Here is a 17675-nt window from a genome sequence, read left to right as displayed (position 1 = left end):
TCTCCTCTACATTCTCTATTGGAAAAGGAAATGGCAACCCACTCCAGTATTCTTGCCTAGAGAATCCCGTGGACAGAGGAGCCTGGTGGGCTGCTGTCCATAGGGGCGCATAGAGTTGAACACGACTGAAGCGACTTAGCATGCATGCATGCATGCATTGGAGAAGGAAATGGCAACCCACTCCAGTGTTCTTGCCTGGAGACTCCCAGGGATGGAGGAGCCTGGTGGGCTGCCATCTATGGGGTCGCACAGAGTTGGACACGACTGAAGTGACTTAGCAGCAGCAGCACTCTCTATAGGAAGTTTACAAATGGGGTCCAGGAAACTGAGGTTCTGACAAAGTGGGGGAGAATACGCAGCAGACCAAGAGTTCTGCAGTGCAGTAGGCCAACACTCTGCAAGAGACTTCTTCACAAAGATAAAACTGAGAGCGGGCACCTAAAGCATCTCAACCTACTGAGAAGATGTTTGTAATTGGTAGAGTTTGAGCGACTGAACTGAAAGAGTTTGAGGATAACTCAGTTTTAAAATCTGACTCCTATACAGAAAAAAATATAATTTTCTGTATATCCTGTATATAGACGTTGTATAGATGTTGAACTGAGCTGTATACCTGAACTTAATAAATAAAGCATTTTAAAACTAAGACGGAGCAAACCAAAAAATTAAGTCAATTATCCCCCTTATGGCAGCAAAAGATTGTGCAGAAGAGGAAAAGGAATCCCAACACACTAATGGCTCAAGTGTCAATGAGGATTTTAAATAGTTAAAAAAAAAAACGAACAAACACTGAAAACTGACTTAGATAATTAAAATGGGAGCATCAGAGAGGATTAATGTAACTAAAAATAACCATGTGCTGCGTACAGCTCTAAATCTTTACACATATTTATCCAATCCTCAGATATAAACTGATATTATCCTTTACATATAAGGAACCAAGGCACAGAGAGAATAAAATAACTTGCCAAAGGTCACACAGATAGTAAACAGTAGAAGCTTTGAACTTTGCTCTTCACCACATTGGCTCTCACAAAGTGACATTCTCATCTCCCTATAAAAGTCAAAAGATAATGGTCAAAACAAAAAAATCAATAGAGTGGTAAAAACCCAAAATTCGGTTTAAAGAATTTAAAAAGACTGCCTTTGGGGAATGAGACATACACACCAATACAACAGAAGCAGCAGCTCAAAACCAAGCCCAAATATACATATAAGCACAGCACTTCAAATCATTCAGGCAAGATGTGAATTTCACAATGAATGGGAAAACTGCCTAATCATCTGAAAAACATGTTAGATACCAACCCCAGCACACTGTCCAATAAATTTCAGCTGTATAGAAGATTTATAAGTAAATTATGCAATCATAAAGAAAACAGATGTGAATAATTATATAACAATTAGGTAAGGGGTTGGATTTTTAAGCAGAAATCTTAGGAAAAGACTGCTGGATTCAACATCATAAAAATTCACCAAAAAAACCTGCTACATGGTTTTAAAAAATTATAAACAATGTTAAAAGACAAACTGGAGGAAAGGCAAGCATTTAATAAGCTATTTTCCTGAATATGCAAATGGCTCACACAAATTAATAAAAAAAAAACACAAACAGTAACAACTGTTTGAGGTGGAAAACACACATGAGCCACAGAACAGTATAAATGGTTCCAGTCAAGCTGGGGGGAATACAAATGGCCAATAAGGATAAAGGAAGATGTCCCACCAAACTCAGAATTACAGCAATACAAGTTAACCAGAATACATATTTATCCTATCAGACCAGCAACAGGTAAAACACTATTCTTCCATTGCTAAGAGGGTGGCAAAACAGGCATTCCTTGTATGTAGTAAAAATAAATACTGATACAATACTCTTGAAGTGAATTTGATACTACCTATCAAAATTTAAATTGCCCATACACCTAACCCCTGCAATCCCACTTCAAGGACTGCATCCGCAAGTTTGTATCAAGACACCTAATACCAGAGTAACTTTATAAAACCAAGTACCTGTCCATCAATAAGAAAGGAGCTAAACAAAATGTGGTCAGCCACAACTGAATAATACCATGCATCCATTAAAAAAAAAAAAAAGATGGTACACATTGTGAAGTTAAGCTAACTTAAGAACAGTTATGTACAGTGTGATTCCCTCTGTGTGTGTGTATTTTAAAGCATGACAGGGATAAGACCTCTATATATGAAATGGTACACCAATATCTCCTGCTCTCCCAGTAGAGTCTTGACAACCAAGGTGAATGATGGACCTAAAACAGCTTGGCCTAAAGTCCATACTAATAACATGTCAACGTTTCTTTTAAAGCACTGAGCAGGGGCAAGTTTCTATATACAGGTAAAGGAATATTGTGAAGCCTTTAAAAATAAAAGTGTAAGGGCTTCTCTGGCAGTTCAATGGCTAAGACTTTGTCTTCCAAAGCAGGGGTGTGGGTTCAATCCCCGGTGGAGAGCTAAGATTCCACCTGCCTCGGGGCCAAAAGCCCAAAACAGAAGCAATATCGAGACAAACTCAATAAAGACGTTGAAAATGATCCCATAAAAAAAACTATTTAAAAAAATGTAGAATCTTATTAAGAATGGAGAAATGGTCACAAGACGTTGTTGTTGCTGTTGTTTGACTGCTTTTTTTGTTTATTTATTCGGCTGTGCTGTGTCTTAGTTGCAGTATACAGGCTCAGTAGCTGGGCAAATGGGCTTAGCTGCCCTGTGGCACGGGGGATCTTAGTTCCCCGACCACAGATTGAACCCCCATCCCCTGTATTGCAAGGCAGATTCTTAGCCACTGGACCACAAGGGAAGTCCCATAATAAGAGAGTTTTTAAGTGAAAACAGATTACAAATAGTGTGTATATGGGTTGAAGGGTATCCCCCTGAATTCATGTCCTCCCAGACTCTCAGAACCATAATCTTTGTAGATGCAATCATAATAGATTTTCTTGTTTAGTTGCCAAGTTGTGTCTGACTTTTCTGTGACCCCATGGACTGTAGCCCACCAGACTCCTCTGTCCATGGGATTTCCCAGGTAAGAATACCGGTGTGGGTTACCATGTACAGAAAAAGGTCATAAGACTACTGAGAAAAAAACGGGACTGAGGCAACTACCAGCCAAGGAATACCAAGAAATGCCAGGAGCTATCAGAAGCTAAGAAGAGGTAAGAAGAATTCTTCCCTAAGAACCTTTCAAGGGGGCATGACCCTGGGGATGCCCTAAATTCAGACTTCCAGCCTCCAGAGTAAGAGAATAAATTTGTTTTAAGCCACCTAGTTTGCGGTAATTTGTTATGGCAGTCCCAGAAACCTGTATAGTGTGTAAAACACAACAATCAGGAGCACAGAAGTCTGGTCCCAGGCTGCTTATATTTTAATCCCACCATTTATTACCCACATAACTTTAGGTAACCTCTTTAACCTTACTCAGTCTCTTATTTTCTGTAAAATGAGGGTAACAGTATTTACCTCTTAGAATTTTTATGAACATTAAATTATATATTAAGCTTAATCACTTAAAACGATACCCAGAATATAGCAAATACTCCACTTCTGTAATGCAAACACAGGTACAAACACAGTAGTATTAGAAGGATATAGATCAAAAGGTTAGAACTGTTTATTTCTGAGTCCTATAAGTATGGCTTATTTTTTTCTTTTTGGTACTTTCTAGCTTATATGTAACAAGATTTATGCCATAATAAAATTATTATTATTAAATTTTAAAATAAAAAGGCAGCAGTTCCCAGTTACAGTTGTATGCAAACTGTATCCATCAGCTAATGATTTCCACTACTCAAAGCCAGTTATCAAAGTTTTTTTTTTTAATTAAAAAGCAAAATTTACTTTAGAAGATAAAACACTGAAAAGCATTTAGAAGCACATGATTGTACCATTCAATCAATCATTAGTAAGCTGTTGCTGCACAATAGGCTATGAATCACTGACCTCAAGCACAGTAAGTCAAGTTCCAACTCCTGGAAACACACTGAAGACTCCAGGCTCACACATTTTAAGAAAACACAACTGTTCATTTTTAAAGTGAGTCTTTTCAAACCCAGTACACAGTAAATTCAATGGGGCTGTTTGATATTTAGAATAAACTGCTACTGCTCTCATACATTAACTTTAACAAATCATTAGAAAATCACTTACAAAATCAGTTACCCTTCCACCAAGCAAAAAAATGTATTAGTGTCATTTGCACAAGATGGCTTAACAACGAGTTAAGTCTCAGACTTCCCTGGTGGTTCAGTGGTTGAGAATCCACCCGCCAGGCGGTTTGATCCTGCTCTGGCAAGATTACACGTGCTGCAGAACAACAAAGCCCATGCGCCCCAGCTGCTGAGTTCGTGCCCCAGAGCCTGCGAGTCAAAACTCCCGATGCCCTCGTGCCCTAGAGCCCAGGCTCCGCAACAAGAGAAGCCACCCCAAGAAGCCCGCACACCCAGACTAGAGAAAGCCGGGGAGCAGCCAAAGGTAAAACAAATAATAAAAATTTTAAAAAAGAGCTAAACCTCTTCGGTGAGTTTTGGGTCCCTAAAAAGTTCAAATTATGAAGTGTGTTCTCTGACAATACCTCATGAGTAAATTCAGTCAAGCACACTACTAGATGTTTGACTTACATATTTTGCTCTTAATACACCAAAACAAAGGTTTAACATGGAATCACTAGATGAGAATCTGTTAATACAGCGAAGGAATTCTACTATATTTGAAGAGACCAAATCCACCAATGCATGGGGTTTTTTTGTTGCTGCTGCTTTTTGTTGGTTTTTACTGTGTTTTTTCTTATTGAATTATAGTTGGTTTACAATGTATTAATTTCACCATTGCCCTGACAATTTAAAAAGTGTATCTATTTGATCAGCCTATCCAAGTACTTTGACAGCTAATTCAGTACCCACTGAAGCTAAAGAGGTGCAAGAGATATGGTACTCACTACTCTGGATAGGAAGAAGAATTATTCAAATAGCAATACCACTATTAAAAATTTTTATACACATTTAATTTTTTATATGTATATACAAATATATGAACTTCCCTGGTGGATCAGTGGTAAAGAATCCACCTGCCAATGCAGGAGACACAGTTTGATCCCTGGGTGAAGAAGATCCCCTGGAGAAGGAAATGGCAACCTACTCCAGTATTTTTGCCTGGGAAATCCATGGACAGAGGAGCCTGGCGGGCTACAGTCCATGGCGTTGCAAGAGTCAGACACGACTGAGCGACTAAACCACCACCAGCACCACCCTGCTTGCTACCTGCTTATAATGCTTTTTAAGTTTTTCCTCAATAAAACATAATGGAAGGGCTTTGATGGCTCAGTGGTGAAGAACTGCCTGTGAATGCAGGAGCCATGGCTTCGATCCCTGGTCCAGGAAGATCCTACATGCGTGGAATTACTAGACCCGTGTGCCTCTAGGTACTGAGCCTGTGCTCTAGAACCCAGGAACTGCAACCCCTGAAACCCACGCTCTAGAGCCCTCAGGCTGCAATCAGAGAAGCCACTACAATGAGACGCTTGGTGCACGCTGCAACAAAGAGCACAGCTAAAAATAAAAGCTTTGAAAATATACATACAATGGCACAGATCCAAGAGAACTTTAGAAAGTTTACAGAATACTTTCCCCATTCATATCTACATAACTACAAATGTTACCTAGTTTTGAATAACATTCTCTAATAAACTGATTACAAAGGATATTTAGTACAAGCAGACAGGCCTGGAAAGGCAGATATATAATATGGTGGAACCAACCTGTAGAGGGTTCAAATTTCTTCCAGAAACGATATTTTTGTGGCTACTTAAATCTTAATTTGCTTTCATGTCCTGTATGCCCAAATTAAACCTACAAACAAAAAAGCCTGAAAGGAAGCTTAGTTTATAGAACTTGTTTCTTCTAACAGCACTAGACTTCAAGACTTCCATACAAACGAAATATTTACTCTCATCTACCTTCAGGCAGGTATTTATTAGTACTTTAACAAGTATTTATTGAGCACCTACACATACACAGCATCGCGTCGGCTGCTTAGGGAGAAACAAAGGCTGTTTTTACAAGGGGACATGGTCCTCTCCAGGGTGTGTGCTATATATGATATCTGTGTGTTGCAAAGACTTGTACATGATATTAGTAAAAAGGCAAGAGTGGAGTTCAGAGAAGACAGCACTACCAAGAACTAATGTCCCAATTAAAAAAAAAAAAAGGATTTCATGAGGTATAAAGAGGAAACAATAGCATTCTAGGCAGAAGAAAAAAGTCAAAAGTTGGAAAAGCCAAAGCATGTGTGGCAAATCAGCAGGTGGCCAGCTTGAAAGGGGCAGCTGCTGCTGCTGCTGCTAAGTTGCTCCAGTCGTGTCGGAGTCTCTGCGAACCCATAGACGGCAGCCCACCAGGAGAGGAGCAGAATATCCATCACAAAAGACATGCCGGCTGGATCACTCTAAGGAGAGTCCTGAAAGTCAAGCTAAAAGTTCTCTGCTCTCTACCTGGCCGGCAACCAAGCCCAAAGGTTTCTGAGAAAGGAAGGGCCCTGATCAAAGCTGTGATTCAGAAAGACTGACCTAGCACTGGGTTATCCACAAAACGGATTGGAGGAGGAAAGCCTGGTGCAAAACACCAGTTTGGAGACTATTCCAATGTTACCCTGTTAAAGTGGTAATATAATCTATCAACTAAAGTGATGCCAAGGAGAATGGAAAAAAAGACAGTTGGGACGTGCACTGCAGAGTGGAAATGAACTGGATTTGGCAAATGATCTGGGGTGTTCAGGAAGGAGAGGGCACAGGAAATAACTCAGTTTGACCTTTTCAACATACATTTAGTTTTGGGTGCCCATAGAACATGCATACATTTTTTCCCCAAACAGAAAACCGTGCACACTTTTTTCTTGACCAATTTTCAGTGGCGGGCAAAGATAGTAAATGAATGAATGTGAATGAATGTGAAGTCACTCAGTCGTGTCTGACTCTTTGTGACTCCATGGACTGCAGCCTACCAGTGTCCTCTGTCCATGGGATTTTCCAGGCAATAGTACTGGAGTGGATTGCCATTTCCTTCTCCAGGGGATCTTCCCAACCCAGGGCTCAAACCCGGGTCTCCCGCATTGTAGACAGACGCTTTACCGTCTGAGCCACCAGGGAAGTCTAAAGATAGTAAAGTACATACTAAATAAAAGTAAAGGGTATATTTAGTGCAGAGTCAATGAGAAGCCAGTTCCAGAGCATATGATATGACAAAATTAAACTACAGAATAAAGATGGACTCCTACCTCAACAAAATGCAAAAATTAACTAAAAATAGATCAGTGACCTAAATATAAGAACTGAAACCATAAGATTCTTAGGGAAAAAACAGAGGTAAATCTTCAAGATCTTGGATAAGCAATGAATTATTAGCTGTAACACCAAAAGTGCAAGCAGCAACAAAAAATTAAACAACCTCATTAAAATTAAAAACATTTATGCACCAAAGGACATTAACAAGAAAATTTAAAAGACAATCCACAGAACTGGAGAAAATATTTGTAAATCATATCTGATAAGGGTCTATAAGAACTCTTACAACCGAACAATAAAAAGACAGTCCAGTTAGAAAACCAGCAAAGGACCTGAACAGATGTTTCACCAATAAAGATACAAATGGCCAACAAACATATAAAAAGACATTCAATATGATGAGTAATCAGAGAAATGCAAATCAATCTCACAATGAGGTACCTCTTTAGACTCACTTAAATATAAAAATGGCATACAAGTGTTAGCAAGTTTGTAGAAAAACTGGACCAGACCCTCAACCTTGCTAGGGGAATGTATCAGATTGCTGCAAAAGTAACTGCGGTTTTGCTCTGTTGAATTTTGATGTTTGATATTGGAATACATTCTTAAATAAATGTGGTTATATTTAATGCACATTTCTCGCTTCACTTTTCTTGCTAATGACTTGCTGTTTATTTTACATTTATTTTAGACTACGGAAATGATGTTAGACAAAAAGCAAAGTCAAGTGATTTTCTTATTCAAGTTCAATATGGGTCATAAAACAGTGGAGACAACTCTCAACATCAACAGTGCACATGGCCCAGGAACTGCGAACAAACACACAGAGCAGTGGCGGTTTAAGAAGTTGTGCAAAGGCAACAGGAGAGCCTTGAAGACACGGAGCACAGTGGCCAGCCATCAGAAGTTGACAGTGACCAACTGAGAGACCAAAGCTGATTCTCTTAACAGCTACAGGAGAAGTTGCTGTCGAACATTCCGTGGTCGTTTGGCATTTGAAGCAAATTGAAAAGGTGAAAAAGCTGGGTAAATGGGTGCCCCTTGAGCTGCCCCAAGATTGCTGGGGAAATATCAATAACCTCAGATATGCAGATGACACCACCCTTATGGCAGAAAGTGAAGAGGAACTCAAAAGCCTCTTGATGAAAGTGAAAGTGGAGAGTGAAAAAGCTGGCTTAAAGCTCAACATTCAGAAAACAAAGATCATGGCATCCGGTCCCATCAATTCATGGGAAATAGATGGGGAAACAGTGGAAACAGTGTCAGACTTTATTTTCTGGGGCTCCAAAATCACTGCAGATGGTGACTGCAGCCATGAAATTAAAAGACGCTTACTCCTTGGAAGCAAAGTTATGACCAACCTAGATAGCATATTCAAAAGCAGAGAGAGACATTACTTGGCCAGCAAAGGTTCATCTAGTCAAGACTATGGTTTTTCCTGTGGTCATGTATGGATGTGAGAGTTGGACTGTGAAGAAGGCTGAGCGCCGAAGAATTGATGCTTTTGAACTGTGGTGTTGGAGAAGACTCTTGAGGGTCCCTTGGACTGCAAGGAGATCCAACCAGTCCATTCTGAAGGAGATCAGCCCTGGGATTTCTTTGGAAGGAGTGATGCTGAAGCTGAAACTCCAGTACTTTGGCCACCTCGTGCGAAGAGTTGACTCATTGGAAAAGACTCTGATGCTGGGAGGGATTGGGGGCAGGAGGAGAAGGGGACAACAGAGGATGAGATGGCTGGATGGCATCACTGACTCGATGGACGTGAGTCTGAGTGAACTCCGGGAGTTGGTGATGGACAAGGAGGCCTGGCATGCTGCGATTCATGGGGTCGTGAGGAGTCGGACACAACTGAGTGACTGAATTGAAACTGAACTGAGCTGCCCCAAATAAAAAATTCAGTGTTTTGAAGTGTCTTCTCTTATTCTATGCAACAATGAACCATTTCTCAGATTGTGACGTGCGATGAAAAGTGAATTCTAGGGCTTCCCTGGTGGCTCAGTGGTAAAGAATCCATCTGCAAAAGTAGGAGACACAGGTTCGATCCCTGGTCCAGGAAGATCCCACACATGTCGGGGAGCAACTAAGCCTATGCACCACAACCACTGAGCCCGTGCTCTAGAGCCCGGGAGCCCCAGCTACTGAACCCACGGGCCACAACCACTGAAGCCTGTGTACCCTAGAGTCCATGCTGCTGCTGCTGCTGCTGCTGCTGCTGCTGCTGCTGCTAAGTCGCTTCAGTCGTGTCCAACTCTGTGCGACCCCATAGACAGCAGCCCACCAGGCTCCCCCGTCCCTGGGATTCTCCAGGCAAGAACACTGGAGTGGGTTGCCATTTCCTTCTCCAATGCATGAAAGTGAAAAGTGAAAGTGAAGTCGCGCAGTCGTGTCTGACTCTTTTCGACCCCATGGACCTCAGCCTACCAGGCTCCTCCGTCCATGGGATTTTCCAGGCAAGAGTACTGGAGTGGGGTGCCATTGCATGCTCCCCAACAAAAGAAGCCACCGCAATGAGAAGCCCTTGCACCACAAGCAGAGAGAAGCCCCCGCTTGCCACAACGAGAGAAGAGCCAACACAGCAATGAAGACCCAGCACAGGCGAAAAAATACATAAATAAAAAAATTTTTTTAAGTGGATTGTATACAACTGGTGATGATCGGCTCATGCTTGGGAGAGAGAAGAAGCTCCAAAGCCAAACTTGCACCAAAAAAAGGTCATGGTCACTGCTTGGTGGTCTGCTGCCAGTCTGATCCACTACAGCTTTCTGAATCCTGGCAAAACCATTACATTTGAGAAGTAGAGACGTATGCTCAGCAATGGATGAGATGTACTGAAAACTGCAACACCTACAGCCAGTCTTACGTCAACAGAAAGGGCCCAATTCTTCATGACAACGCCTGACCACAGGTCACACAACCAACACTTCAAAAGCTGAATGAACTGGGCGACGAAGTTCTGCCTCATCAGTCATCTGACCTCTCACCAACCTCTCACCAAGGGACTACCACTTGTTACAAGGAAAATGTAACAACCAGCAGGAGGCAGAAAATGCTTTCCAAGAGTTCACTGAATCCTGAAGCTCAGATGGTTACAAACTTAAAAACAAACTTGTTTCTCATTGGCAACAATGTGTTGATTATAGTGGTTCCTATTTTGATTAATAAAGATGTGTTTGAGTCTAGACAGTCTGAAACTCCAATTACTTTTTCACCAACCTAATAAATGACTCAGCCACTGTGGAAAATAATTTGGTGGCTCCTTAAAAAGTTAAACATAGAATTACCATATCACCCAGCAATTCAACTATGTATATTCCCAAAGACTGAAAACAAGTACTCAAACAAATACATCAAAACTCATACTCATAGCAGTACTATTCACAATAGCCAAAAGGTGGAAATGGCTCAAAATGTCCACCAACAGATGAATAGACAAACTGCATTTATACACATACAATGGAATATTACACAGCCATTTAGTGGTTTGGTTACTAAGTCGTGTCTGACTCTTGCAACCCCATGGACTGTAGCCTGCCAGGCTCCTCTGTCCATGGGATTCTCCAGACAAGAATACTGGAGTGGGTTGCCATTTCCTTCTCCAAGGGATCTTCCCAACCCAGGTCTCTTGTATTCAGGCAGATTCTTTACCAACTGAGCTACAAGGGAAGCCACATAGCCCTTACAAGGAATGAAGTACTGATGGATATTAGACACAACACAGATAAAGTCTGAAAGAAGTCACAGACAAAAAGGAAAAATATTTTTATTCCATTTATATGAAATATCCAGAATAGGTACATCCATAGAGAAAGAATTCAAACTGCCAGAGGCTGGGTGGAGAAAGGAATAGGAAGCAACTTCTTAGTGGGTGTGGGGTTTCCTTCTGGAGTGATGGAAATGTTTCAGCTAGATAAAGGTATGGTTGCACACTATGAAGACACTAATTGCCACTCAAATTGTTCACTTTACCAGGGTTCGATTTTAAGTCAATTTCACCGCAATTTTTAAAAAATCAACAATATTCCAAAGCAAAAATAAAAATAAGCTCCAGCTCTTGTTCACTTCTGATCCCATTAACCACATTCTTGCCAAGCCAATCATCCAGACAGCTCTGTTCCACTTGCTCCTTCCTGGTTTCACTCAGGAAACCTAACATGACACAACTTTTCCATCAGTTCAAATCCCCCAGCCACGTCAAATCTTCTAAGAAACCTGCCCATAGTGAGCAGTCAATATTTGTGAATCGCTGGTTCAGTCTGTTTCAGTCCATCCCTACCAGTTCTGAAGCTTTCCTCTGTTAATTCAGCATCAGTATATAAATGTTTCTTCCTTATTGTCCCCAAGCTTTTTCTCTCTTAGTTTCAGGCATGTTCTTTCCCTACTAGAGAGCAAATGATAATAGAGGCTGTCTCCTGCTTTGTATTACACCATCTACCAGGGGTCCATCCAAAATACATTTGTTTAAATACTGTCTGGTTGAGGGAATTCTTTGGTAGTCCAGTGGTCAGGACTCGGCGCCCAGATTCAGTCCCTGGTCAGGGCACTAAGATCCCCCAAGTCATGTGGCCAATAAATAAATAAATACTGTCAGCTTGAGTTTTTGCTGTTATATGCTAAACAAATTGGAGTGGGGAGTCGGAAGATAAGAGGTGGTAAAGAAACACCTCCACCCACCCTAGCTATAATGGAGACTAGTTCTGACTTGATATATAATCAGAAATGCAAGTCTCACAGTAACTGAACAGTACAGGACAACAAGGTAGCTTTTACCATCCTCCTTTTAAAACTAAAAGGAGTCTGGATGTACCATTTGCAAACTATTTTATAGTATACCCAGAGTCCCAACCTTTTAGTGGGGAAGAAAGCCCAAAGCAAGAACTCCCAATCTTCTTAAAAATGAAACAGCGTGGACAACACTCTATCACGTTATGCAACCCTTCCTACCGATTCTAAAGCTGCTGCTTGGCACACATTTTTAAAGGAAATCATCATTAACAAGTTTTAATCTGTCATAAAGGGACGTCTAGATTCATACGTATACACCAGCAAGTGCATCAGAAACTCATTTAGCATACATGTGACTGAGAAACGGATCTCGATCAGGCAGGGGAGGCATGGTGAGACCAGAGAAGTACACCTGATTTTCACCTTTAGGTTCTGATTCCACTTCATTGCACAGCGGTTATACCTTCCTGTTACCCAGAACGGTACCTCTGACAAAGTTGAAAGTCTACAGGACATTATTTAACAAAAAGTTTTTCCCTGAGTTATTTTTCTAAAAAAACATCTGTTCCATCATCTATAATGGGTGCATGCAGTCTTCCAAAAAACAAACACTGCTTCCTGAAGATACCTGTAGGTAACCTAGGATGTTGCAACACCCAAACTGCAAAGCACTAGCCTAATGAATGCTGTTATTTAGTTGCTAAGTCATGTCCTGCTCTTGTGAGACCCTACAGACTGTAGTCTGCCAGGCTTCTCTAGGTCCATGGGATTTTCCAGGCAAGAATACTGGAGCAGGTTGCCATTTCCTTCTCCAGGGGATCCTTCCGACCCAGGGATGAAACCCACGTCTCCTGCACTGGCAGGTGGAGTCTACCACTGGCCACCAGGGAAGGCTAGCCAAATGAACAGGAGGGACAGAACAACCAACACTGTCTACATGCTCGTCAAAGATAATTAACTTATCTCTATGATGAGAAATAGGGCTTTCTCAGGTGGCCCTAATGGTAAAGAACCTACCTGCCAACGCAGGAGACACGAGAGACGCATGTTCGATCCCAACGTCGGGAAGATACCCTGGAGTAGAAATGGCAACCCACTCCAGGATTCTTGCCTGGAGAATCCTATGGACGGAGGAGCCCGGTGGGCTATCCATGGGGTCGCAAAAAGTCGAAAACAACTGAAGCAACTTAGCACGCACGCATAATGAGAAATAACTTCCACGTTAATGTCCTCTTTTAACCTAGAATTGTTATTCGCCTCTTGTCACAAATGCTAAAGACTAACTCACCTTGAAAACATAACAGACACAAATGACTTAGAGGGAACACAACTGAATTTAAAATCTTATGCTGCACTGAACTGTACATTTAAAACTGATTTAAAATGGTAAATTTTATATTATGTATATCACACCACAATTAAACTGTGCTCTCAATCCTGTTGGTTTTTGTTGGGGAAAAAATAAATCTATCAGATTACATTAAAGGATGAGAAACCATTAAATTGAATATTTTTAAATTATGTGTGGTTGAAAACTTCTAGTGATTTGTATTAATAGAGGCTTTCTTATCTTTTAAGGAAGGTGTTTATTGGATATTCATCTCCAAGGGGGACACAAACAAATGAAAAAAGCTAAAATTACAGTAAGAAAGTTTTAGTTTTGACATAATTCTAACTAGCAAGGTAATTAAACACTATAATAAGGTACCATGCAAATCTCTGCCCTTGAGGATTCAAGAATAAGCTACCTGGAAGAGTTAAATGCAATCTTGCAGGAAAAACTGGAATGAACCAGAGAATCTTAAGCCAGCTTCCAGTTTCAGAATTCCAAGTTCTATACTCACAGCCTAATACTGTCTTTAGAAGACATTACCTATAGAAAGTTATTCTAATATACAAATCATCTCAGTTTGGCTTCAGATACTGGGTTCCTTCACAATACCATTTATATACTTTAGATACTCAGGAACTGAAAATTGACTACTTTTGTTAAGAGGCAGTTCCACCAATCTCTGGCAACATGGCTGCCAGCTCAGGTATAAACAGTACAAAACTGAAATAATGCTGGGTTCTAAATTAAATAGAAATACCTACATAGTACACATCCAACCTAAGACGAAAAAAATCTGTTTGCAGGGTAGGTAATTTATAAGGCCAAAACATTCAATTTTGTCAGTTTTCAACAGTTTCTTAAAAAGTTGCTGGTTAACAACAGAAAATAAATTCTTACCTTTGAAAACAAATACATTGTCTTTCTAAATAGGGTTTCATTTTAAAAGACTCATTTTAAGCTTTCATTTTAAAACTTTTATTTTTATTTTACCACATTTTTTTAAACCATCACTAGACAACTGAATGGCGGTTATTTATTACAACCCAAAACAGGCACTTAGGAAGTCAGAGGTTATTCATCTCAAACTCAACAGGTTAACCACAGCAATTTGAGAGAAGTTTTGGCAACCTGTTATCAGGACTATCTCAAAAGTTCTCAAAGTCAGACACTAAATGACGCTTAAAAACAACACATTTCTAGACTTTAGATATTTAACACACAAATATTTTTACCAAGTATGCATTCATGTATTTTATTTTAGCTAGACTTTATTAATTATAATTAGTATTTGTTTAAAATAAAAATCTAACAAGACAAATTTAGCCAGGTCAACACTGGAATCAAAACACAATACTGGATTATGAAGCTAACTGCTTTCATTGGAAAAAGAATAACAAGCCTTACTTCCTTTAGTTCACAGATTTTTCACTTTATAATCAAAGAAAATAAATAACATATGACTTCCACAGTCAAAAAATATAGGTAATGTACTTACAGCTGAGTTATCACTGCATAGTCTGGATTCTTAAGAAGCTACTGACTTCTAACTGCTTTAGAACCAGAATACATTTTTAATGGCTCACTCCTTCGCTCAGAAATGTATCACACCTTGTTTTACACAGAGATAACATCTTTTCAGAACACATGCTACTGTCACTAAGCTTAATAATTTTTAGATAAAATTCAAATAAAATTTTTATAATGCAACCATAATTTTTTTTTCTTATCTGCACTGAGCCTCACCTTTCACACCACTTAAAAACAATCTTAGACGTTAAACACATATACCTCAAGCATATAAAATTCATTACACTGTTTTTGTAGCCATAATAATTGGACTAATAAATACTGACTCTAAAAAACTAAAAACTTATTAGGGCAGGATTTAAATGGTACAACTCACAAGAGGGTAGGGAGAAATAATGATTTCTACCAAACTGGCAGCAACAATATGCCAAGTTTCCTATGCTGAACTAGTGTAAACAGGAAGAAAAGGACCTGGGGGTGGAAAGCAGGCAGGCAAGGGCACAACCCTTCTCAAGACGTAGCTTTACTTCCAAATTTCACCAGGGTAATACCTCTGCTCAGTGTTTCCAATAACCCCTGCCACTCTCTATTAAACACACAGGCTGGTGCTCAGAAAACGACTGGAAGCTGTAGTCCCTGTTGGACATAAAAGTGGGGATCAGAAATACTTCTAAACATCTGGGAAGTCAACCCCACTCTTACTATATCAACTTTACAGATAAAACAACAGGCACCACCAATGATGTTACACACAAAAATATTCACACATCACCTCTGGAGCCACCACAGCTACAAAACTCTCCTTTATACGATGAGCACCACTCAGGATAGGGCTGCATGAGAAAGGCGATAAAGACAAAGCTTACAGACTCTTTTTCTGGCATTGCTTGAGGCATCAAGTAGACACGGAATAAAGGGAAGCCTGGCTCTATAAGTCATGCCAAAAGAAACAAGATTCCACATGCCAGGGGACTGAGTGCCCAACACAGAGAGCAAAGGGCAATCATCTCATGGCTTTCTGACCAAAGAAAGATGAGCTGCTTCACCTGAAATCCTTTCAAAGGAAGTCTAATGGTCTCCACTTTATCACTCACCTAGAGTGAACTCGACAAGCCCTCCTCAGAGAACAAGGGGGAAACCTTGCTTACCAGAAACAGTAAGTGCTCCACCCAAAACCAAGAAACACCTTTGTAGTCGAAGTTATCACGGCCCTCTGTCCCAAATCAGACTTCTACAAGAAGACCCCAGGCCAAAAAGTCAAGTTCTCCATTTTCCCAAACGGCTAACAACCCAGCATTTTTTTTTTCCGTAAGTGCCTCTGAGATAAGCCCCTCTCCCTTCCCGCACTCTGGAGCCCAGAGCGCCAATCCCGTCAGAAGAGTTCCCTCCCGCAGGATAACCTCCTCTCCTTCACTTTTCCCCAGACCCTGCCCCCCGGGTCTAGCACGCCCGTTCCTCCATTAGTAGATCCCACCCCTTCCCTGGCACAGCTCTTCGGAAAGTCCTCTTTCTTACCCTACTCACTTGTCCTTCCCTGTAAAGTTTCCCCCTTTTTCCTGTCTGTTCTCGAATGGAGACATACACTTTAAGAGAGACGCACACAAATGTTCTTAACTCCCAAGTCTCACCCGTGCGCCAGGTTCTGCCCATAGCACCCAATTCTCTCCCAGAGTTTCCCCTCAACCCCCGTCATCTTCAGCCTCTAACTCCATACCCCAAGCTTTTTTTCCACTCCGCAAGTTTGGATTTTCCGCTTTACTTTTAGCCAACACCACGGCCCCCTTCTTCCCAGGTGGACCCCGTTCCTCGATGCTAAAGCCCTTTTCCTTCTCTTCCCACGGTCATCGGCGGCTAAGAACACTCCTCGGAACCTCAGCCCCAGCTCCACCCCCCCCTCCCTTCCGCCTCTCCAGCCCTCCGTGGCCCCCCAACTCTCCTCCTATGTCCCCCTCTAGCCCTGCTCGGGCCCCTAATTCCTCCCAGGCCCCGAGAGCTCCCCACACGCCCTCCCCGCCCCTGGAGAGGGGTGTCCCTCAGAGCCCGCCCGGCCCGCCCTGCCGCCGAGCTCGGGTGTCCCTTCCCTTCCCCTCGGGGCCCCGAGGCCGCTGCCAGGGGCTGGCGCGGCGGCGGAGCCGGCTCACCAGTTGGTCATGTCCAGGAAGAAGGCGCAGCCGGCTGGGTTGAGCTGGAAGCCGAGCAACCGCTGAAACTCGGAGATGAGCACGTCCTTGTCCGTGGTGCCCAGGCAGCTGAACTTCTGCATCAGCTCGGGGTCCAGGTCCACGTCCATACCCTCCATGGCTGGGGCCGGACACTCGCTTCCCCGCCTCCTCACAACCAAGCAGCCGCCGCGCCGCCGGGCCCGGGGACCGGGAGGGGGCCCGCTGCTAGCTGGCGCCGCGAGCCCGCTCCGCTGAGGTAGGCCCCGGGCCTCTCACCGCCTCATCGGGGTAAACTCTCTCAGCCGCTCACTCGCTCTCGCGCTCCCCCCCCTCCCACCCCCCCGGCGCCGCCGCCTCCGCCGCCGCCGCCGCCTCTAGCTGCGCCGCCGCCTCCGCCTCCTCCCGCGCCGCGCCCACTGCGCAAGCGTCGCCTGCCTAGGCCCCGCCCCTTCCTCTCTCAGAAGCCCGCCCTCAGTGGCGTCACAACCCCGTGACGTCCCCCGCGTGACCTCACCACAGTGGGGCGAGGGGGTGGGCGGAAGGAAGGAGGAAGGGGAAGGCCAGGAGGCGCGGGGAGGTGACTCCCGGCCTGACCTTTTCCTCGGCCCGCCCCTACCCTGAGGAGGAGGAGTTAAACCCT

At 42.5% G+C, this 17675-nt stretch overlaps 1 protein-coding gene across 4 annotated transcripts in view; it reads right to left on the bottom strand.

The window, feature by feature from the left end:
• Window positions 1–17373, bottom strand: part of ILRUN (inflammation and lipid regulator with UBA-like and NBR1-like domains) — a 105676-nt gene extending 88303 nt beyond the window's left edge. For 3 of the 4 annotated variants that reach the window (XM_055571661.1, XM_055571662.1, XM_055571660.1), the window contains exon 1: window positions 17015–17373. In XM_055571661.1, the coding sequence (XP_055427636.1) occupies window positions 17015–17172 (158 nt within the window). In that variant the 5' untranslated portion in view covers window positions 17173–17373. The remainder of the gene's footprint in view (window positions 1–17014) is intronic. The other variant, XM_055571659.1, reaches the window with a different exon arrangement.
• Window positions 17374–17675: the final 302 nt, after the last annotated feature.

The sequence above is a fragment of the Bubalus kerabau genome, chromosome 3 (assembly GCF_029407905.1).
Source record: "Bubalus kerabau isolate K-KA32 ecotype Philippines breed swamp buffalo chromosome 3, PCC_UOA_SB_1v2, whole genome shotgun sequence".
NCBI lineage: Eukaryota > Metazoa > Chordata > Mammalia > Artiodactyla > Bovidae > Bubalus > Bubalus kerabau.
This window is presented reverse-complemented; position numbering and strand designations above follow the sequence as displayed.